This window comes from Bactrocera latifrons, unplaced genomic scaffold, assembly GCF_001853355.1.
Source record: "Bactrocera latifrons isolate USDA-ARS-PBARC rearing strain unplaced genomic scaffold, ASM185335v1 scaffold_136, whole genome shotgun sequence".
Lineage (NCBI taxonomy): Eukaryota > Metazoa > Arthropoda > Insecta > Diptera > Tephritidae > Bactrocera > Bactrocera latifrons.
This window is the reverse complement of record NW_017534808.1, coordinates 646256-654638: the sequence shown is the minus strand read 5'-3', so window position 1 is coordinate 654638 and position 8383 is coordinate 646256. Positions and strand designations below refer to the sequence as shown.

General features: G+C 31.2%; 1 protein-coding gene across 1 annotated transcript in view; it reads right to left on the bottom strand.

Annotated features, from left to right (window-relative positions):
- Positions 1–5920: 5920 nt before the first annotated feature.
- The window catches only part of LOC108965176 (frequenin-1), a 64563-nt gene continuing 62100 nt past the window's right edge, over positions 5921–8383 (bottom strand). The window contains exon 7 of the mRNA XM_018927399.1: positions 5921–6371. Within this exon, the coding sequence (XP_018782944.1) occupies positions 6204–6371 (168 nt within the window). The 3' untranslated portion in view covers positions 5921–6203. The remainder of the gene's footprint in view (positions 6372–8383) is intronic.

Below are 8383 nucleotides of genomic sequence, written 5' to 3'. Positions count from 1 at the left end.
ATCTGACAATTTTCACGCCAACAAAACGTCATAACCAAGCCCTTGCTTAATAATTAATAACTTAATTTATTATAGGACCAATATTATAGGACAATTCTCTCATAAACCTCTGAAGTGATAAGATCTGGCTAAAACTTGCCTTTACAACTATATAACTGATATTCACATATTTGCAACATCCGATTTACATTACTCCATATACACTACTATGAGCAAAAAACTGAAAGACTTTGTTTATAATTTTAAAATTTTTTATTCTTTCTTCAAAATCGACATATGTCGATCCCATGAAAATAATTCTTCTTGGCCTTAATACACTTTTGTCAACGTGTTTTCCAATCGCCGAAACAGTTGTTAAAGTCAATTTCCGGAATAGCCTTCTTTGCGCGTAGCGATTCAAGTTTAATATTTTCAATTGACCCAAAACTGTTTCCCCATAGAAGTCGTTAGTGTTTACTGAATAGACAGAAGTCACTTGAATTTGGTGATTGTTGCAAGATATGGGTTAAAAATTAAGCGAAAAACTCATGAAGAATCAATGCAGTTTGCGACTCAAAATACTCAAATAGTATTCCTTGTTGACAGTTTGGCCAATCGGAAGGTATTCGGAGCGGACTCATCTCGTATCAATAATCGAAGAAAACTGTCAACATGATATTGAATTTTCACCTGCTCTGACGTGGTCTTTTCGGCTTCGGCTCACCTTTGCAACGATATTCGGCCGATTGAGCGTCCGTCTCCGAGTCATCGCTGGTAAAATATGCTTCACGATGTCCTGATAGACGCAAATCATTATTTCACAGACGTTAACGTTTAAAACTTTAGTGATTTTGGGTCATTTATTGCTTTCACTTTCCCAATGACCTTTCAAAATAGTATTCACTAATGCTTCCGATGTAACAATGATAAGTATGATATCTGAGTGTTTATCAGGATCGATTCTCAAGCACCAATTCCTTTATTTTATTGACGTGCTGATCATCAATTGATGCCTATAGCCATCCTGGACTTGTTTTGTGGTCAACGCTTTCTTAACCCTCTTCGAATAATTTCTACTTATTCGCGACAAACAATTAACGCCGAATGTCTTATGGGGACAAGTTTTGAGAATTCTGACAGAACTTCAATAGCAGTTGGTAATTTGTTTTCTTTTGACTTTTGCTTCTGGCCAATGGCACTGCCAGTGCTTTTTCTAAAGCAAACTCAGTTGAAATCCATCCAATACTTCGCTAGAAAAGCTCGTCTTCAAATATTCCCAGATTGTATCCAACAGAGGAATGTACACTGGGATCCTGTAGTATTTCACATATTATCGATTTTTCCAATTACTAATTTTTGTCAGAAAATAGAAAATTTCTGGATTATATTTCTGTTATTATTTTTTCAGAGTAGTAAAATTAATAATAAGCCATTTGGCCCTTGTAAATTTCCCCCATTTTCTTTCTCTGGATCCGGCACTATATAATACTCTCCATGAATGTGGGATCGGACTACGCACGATCCAAAGAGACCTGTTTACTGTAGCGGGACGAGTTAAGCAAGAACGCATTTCATACCCAAAATATCATTCAATTTCAAGCCTCATATCCTTCGCTTTTTTAATGTTTTCATCAGTTGAAGAATTCGAAGGTCATCCAGAACGGGGAATGCCTGACTGAAGCAGCTGTTCTTAACAAATTCGTTGACAGATCGCGCTCATATTTGGCAATTTTTTTTAAGGATAGTGATAACAACTTAATATCATTTACCCGGGGAATTTCCATATAATTTCTGGGTGCTCTTTTGTTACCATGTTGAATATCTTAATAAGGAAGTATACGCTTCTGTTTTCTTATACTCAGAATAAATACTCCAATAAGGGCGTTCGAAGGCTGTAGGCTATCCTGCAAGAAAAGCACTCGTCTCTCTGTCTGATTTTCAAAGTAATATAACTTCAGAAATTGTATATTTGTGTGCAGATCTTAACTCTGGCGGATGAAACCATTAACAAAATAGTAACCGACAATTAAAAATTATTTCAACAATATTAAATTTTTGCAGAAAATTTTATTTCGGAATAATTTCACGCCACACTGTTTGTTTCTTTGGTATTCCACTGTAATTTGTATAGTAAATATATTAACAACAAAATATATTTATTTCAAAAAACTAAATTAGTTAATAAATAAATGAGTAAAAATAAGAAAAATACATTTGTATTTACTATATATATATATAAGTATATGTGTTGTTGCTGTTTTTGCTCTTTGTTTATTTTACCTTAAAACCGTATGTATATAAGTTTTAATATAGTAAATTTTACTGTTATATATTTTTTTGCTATTAAACTGTTGCGCTTTCAAATATCGTACGTATATATGTATATTACATTTTAATTGATGTCGTGTTTTGCTTTACTTTTATTTGCATGCGCATGAAATGTGCAACAGTGACGTCACACTTGTGATATACCACAAAAGTTATTGTGTTTCTATATTTTTTCTACAGCACGCGCCTTATTAATATGCACTATTTTCAGTTGCAAATTAATTTTATATTTTTATGTTTATTAAATTTGAATTTTTTGCAAATATTTTGTTTATTATTATAATTTTTTTTTTTTGTAGGTTCGGTATATTGTTTGTTATGCTGTGCAATTTGACAATATTATTGACACCGTAATCAATGCTTTTTCACCGGTTTTTTATGTTCGATTATAATATAATTGAAAGAAAATTGCCTTGTTTGCTTTAATTGCATTTTCGGTAGGACACATTCTGCCTAAGAAGTGGTGTTCTTGTGTTTATATATTAACTTTATGCTTTATTTTATTTATTTTGTATTTTATTGAATATTATTTTTTAATATTTTTTATTTTTTGTTTTTTTTTTTTAATTAAATTTTTTTTTTTTTACTTTTTATGTACATATTTTTATGTTTTGCCCTTCATTGTATATATTACTCAAATTTAAAATATTGCTTTTAAAGATATCTTACTTTTTATTTAGTTCTTCACTAAATATAATTAGGTATATATATTTATGTATAATGTAATGTAATTTACATAAAATAGCTTTCGAATAATGAACATCGTTATAGTAAGTAGTACATAAATTAGTGCTTTGTGTTTTCATATCTGAGTTCTAAACAATTTTAGTTCGCGTAGTAATAAATATTAGAATTGACTTTAGCCTTTACTTTAAAAGATACTATAAATTTAGTTTAGTAGAGTTCGAGTCGTTTAAAATGTGTGGATTCTATATTTCCAAATTTTGAAAAATAAATTTCAATATTCAAATATCGATTTTAATGTATTTAAACAATATTGTGATATTTTTCCGTGCTTAGAATATTTTTTTAAATTGGCCAAGAATTATGCTCAAATTTAGAAAAATGCCATGTGCTTTTAATGCTTCGAAGTTTTATTTACTTTATTAAGACTAATCTGTGAAGTTTTCAATTTTTGTTTAATTCTCTTACCGAACGCTCCAAAAGACTGACATTTTTTATTTTTATTATCAGAAACTGCATTCCTTCGACTATTTGAAAATTTTAATTAAATTATCGCTCCAGGCGTTTCGGAGAAGTTTCGCTGTAAACAGTATTTTAAGACAATAGCTTTTAAAGCTTAGAAGTTTCCAAAGCTTTGAGAGAAGTTTTTAAAGCATTATAAATATGGTACTTATATTCGATATGAAAGCAAAAATATCCATTTTTCGAAATTCATTATGGGTTCCAACTTTCAAAGTTCACACTAATACCTCAGAAACATTTTACGGGACGAACTTTATATTTTCGCAAACATTGTTCAAATATAAATTTTATATTCGATATAAAAGAAAAACATATTGATTTGTGAAAATTCGCAAGTGGCTATAACCCTTTAATCCATTTTTGAAAGTTAAATTTGACTTTCGCCGTGAGAAGTTTAAAAGCATTAGTTCAGCGTCATAAATTTAATTATTAGTTGCTTCAAAATTATCATACTGGTTGCCTCCAAGTTTTGAAAATATGTCAAATTTTGGTTATTTGGTACTTTTAGTTGCAAGGAAGATGGAGCTTGCGCCACGCAATAAGAAAATATTTATATGCAATAATATTACATCCGAAAAAATTAACATGCAAATGTTGTCCGATTATTTAGCGTATGTATGCCGATAGCAACTATATTAAAGTGCGAAATAGTCATTCTTTTACATTACAAATTTTAATAGTTTTGCTATTTTTCATGTGCCTGAAGCACAATGGTGGTATTTTTGTATTATTTAAATTGTGTTTAGTATTTACATAATTTAAAAGTGAATAATATATTTTTTGTGCATACTTATGAAGAGTTTTTAGGTCGACATACATTCCATAGCTTGTCTGCGCATTGATATTTATGCTCTAATTGAGATTCTTACATACCTTTCTATACAATTATGTATAAGTATATTTCACTGTATTGTTTGCAACAGCACTAATTGTATTATAAATTTACTAAATACTTTTAACTTATTTGTTTTCTCATGTAGTGGTTAAACATATTTTTACAGATTGTGTTTGTTGTATTTTTGAAGAATTTCGGTGAGGTTTTTGTTTAGTTATACATTTACTTTTTATTTGCATTGAGTTTTTATTTTTAGCAATTTTTTTTTTGTATTTTAAGAATAGTCATATTTATTTTTGTAGAGCATGATGATTTCATATACAAGGGTATTATTTGTTAGTAATAAATATTGCAAATATTTGTAGTTTGTCTTGCTATACCTTTTATTTGATATTTTAGTGAAATAATAATAAAGCTGAACCGCACATAGAATAGAAATTATCTTAGTATGATGGCATACGACACAGTGCTGTCGGTGCGTGTGCCTGTGAAAGCCCGAAGATGTGAGAGAAGTTAACATGCGTCATTAAAGTGCAACTAAGGCCGTCACTTTGCGGCACTAAAGCTAACGCTCAAGCACTTTTGTCGCAACTAACTTCGCCTAAATGTATGCTATAGGCTTGAACTTTTCCACTGTACATTTTTTTTGGCCACGTAAGGTGTGCTACACTTTGCGTTGAGCAACTTTAGACACTGCTCTAATCCCCCTATTCTAAAATATATGCAACGACAGAATATAATATCGAATTTTATATCGAAAACTTCATTCCACAACTACTTAAATATATATCTATGACTTATATATTTTTTTGCTACTAATTGTCCTAACGCCTATGTGTATACTACTGCTTTCGTCATCGTGCTCATCTTCGCAGCGCCAAAGCCATAAGGCCATGCTAATATGCAATAAGGCTAATTGCTAACTTTTTAAAACGTTTAATCAATTGTATGATTGGTTAATAANTATTTATACATAAGTGTACAAGCATGGCAGTATAGTATATAAGTTAATGTGCGCAAGTGGCACATCTCTCCTTGCATATACTGGCCCTTATCGTTTCGTACGCACGTCTACTTTCACAGAAAATAGCGTTTGCACATAAGTTTATAAACTCTATGATCTATTTAATGTTTTTTTTTTTTTTTGGTTTTTTTTTGTTTTTGGATTTTGTTATTTTGTTGCTAATTACTTAATAATTGGTGTATTCGCTTTGTATTGCTAATTGATTTCAAATTTTTATTCGCTGTCCAATTGTCGTGTACATAGTAAGTTATACATACTAATGAACGCATTTTTTCACAATATGTTTATATTACTTGTTTTTAATGTGTTTTTTTTTTTAACTATGTACTAGTATTAAAATTTTTTGCAAAAAATTATTATCTCATTTTTGTTGTCAATAAAAATTACTAAATTGCTCATGATGTAGGTTTATTATAATATTACTTTAATTAATTATTATCTTTTTTTAAAGAAAGTGTTTCATTTTTTCTTTTTGCAAGTTTTATTTTAGCAAAAGTTGCGTGAAAATAATTTTTTTAAGTTTTTTTTTTTTTTGGAAAAAATGCATTTTTATTTACGCGAAAAGTAAGTAATCTCTAACACTGAAAGTTCGGTTTAGAAAATTTAATAGTTCTTGTAAAAAACGGATTGTTTAAGTTCAGCGTAAATTATTGCAGCGTGCCATTTATGAAATTTATTTTTTTTTATTTAATTTTTGTCATTAGTTATACAAATTTTCTTCAGCGCTGCGCTGGCGTACACTCCCCTTTTCCCGTTTCTCATAAATATTATCTGTTAAATTTACAGTCCGTTTGTTTACGTAGTGTGTCGTCGTTCGTTGGCATTCGTGTCTTAACCACCACCTAAACTTAACGCCTGAACTATACGTGGATCAGCTTTACTACCCTCACGAAATTCTTCTAATGTTAATTTACCATCATGATTTTTATCCATTTGATCGAATATTTTATCAACACGTTTCTGTGGCGTATTCTCGTCCTCCGATTGCGGCTGTTGACCCTGTTGGCATGTAGCAGAAAAATATAAGAGGGAAAGAGAAGACATTAAGTGAATTAAAGAAAATTTGTAAAAGGTTTATAAAGCATAAGTAAACTGTAATTGTAATATATTATAGTTACCTCTTATGAAGTTATAACCTGTTAATCTATGATGTTTGGAAAGAATATAACCTCTTTCTAAGTTTAAGAGGTTTCATGGGTTTCCCCAGGTAAAAACAATATTTTCTCATATGAAAATGAAATTTATCAGAATATTTTATTGTTTCAATGAAATGTTTTAACAAAGAAATCCCGATATTTTTGAAAAAACAAAAATTAACTCTGATATTGATACGCCATTTCCGCTGACCCCTCGGAAAATAGATGCGCCCACGTTAAAGTGAAAAACAGAAATTCGTGTTTCAGTTAATATCTTAACTTAGAACTTGGACGAAGGAAAAAACACTGGAAATGGTATTGGGTTGTCTAAAAAGTGTTTTCGTATTTTGTCAACTTATAAGTGGAAGTTTGATTAAAAATACGAAAAGGCAAATATTTTGGGAAAAAATTATGCAAAAACAAAAATGCGGTGAAAATTTCGTGACTTTTTTTTCAAATAGTTTTATTAAAAAAAACCCTTTGTCCACATCTTTAGCAATTGTGTAAATTCCATGAAGATCGGTTGAATAGTTCTTGAAAAATCTTGCCAACTGACATCAAAAACAGTTCGAGAAGAACGCGTTTAAAGACGACGCACTAAGCCTAATTAGCCTCAAGGACACACGTTCTCAAGGCTGTACCTCCTAAACTATTACTCGGATCAACTTAAAGAACTTTACAAAAAATATTCTAGAGGTGTTGCGGAATTTAGCAAGGCAATAAAAATAATTCGATTTCTCGAAACCCGTAAACCCATGTAACCCCTTAAAAACATGCTATATATAATTGTATATATAAATATTATTTATGCTATAAGCTAGGCTTTAGAAACTTTTCTCAGTGACATTAACAAACTACGGAAGCATAGGCAGTCCTCAAAGAGATTATCATTCATCCAAGGATATTTCCTTCCATAATCAGTGACATTATGGAAAGAGTGCTACGATTACATTTTTGGGCCGCGAACAACGGAATAAGTGTAAGCCTTAGTAAAAAGGTGATGATGCTTTTCCTTACTCATTGGTTAGGAAGCATCACCGGCAGGCATTGTGACCAGCTTTAAAGAAACAATATAATATAAGGAAATGGAATACATGGGGCAGTGTGTGCAGATGTTACAAAACTATTAAATAATGTCCGACCGAAACGCTCATTGTGTTCTTGCATCAACTGCCCATAGGCGTGTTTATTCGGAAAGTAGCAGAAAATCCTGCTATTAGAATAAAGGACTTCGGAGGTTGAAACCGAAAATATTATGTATATTGCGTTATTCTGAACCAGCATACTCTTAAATAAATCAGACTAGTAACATTTTATTAGCCTTTTTCTGGTGAGGGCTAGACGTGAATGGAATGTCTTTATATTTATCTATGTCGATGGGTCAAAGACATATCTACTTCTATCCATCCGCCAATGGAGAACAATTGAATAGCTAAGGCAGGATACAAAACCGCAACCAAATTCACAAACAACCAGACAGCATTGTTGGCCTTTTCGATGCCACAAATTAATTCCAGCATAATTCCACCGAAGCAAAGTTAATACCATGCTTGCTGGGAAACAATCAAAAGATGTGCACTTTGAACAAAAAGCTCAGAGCAGCTGAGAAATAATAACAAGCTGCAAGATAAACAAGTGAGGAAGGGCTAAATTCGGGTGTCACCGAACATTTTATACTCTCGCATGATAAAGTAATAATCGAGATTTCAGGCGTGGTTGTGAACCGATTTCACCCATATTTGGTACATGTCATGACGGTGTTAAGGAAATATTATATACCGAATTTCATTGAAATCGGTTGAGTACTTTCTGAGATATGCCCATTTTCAATTAAAAAAAAAAACCTGGATGCAGCTTCCTTCTGACATTTCTTCC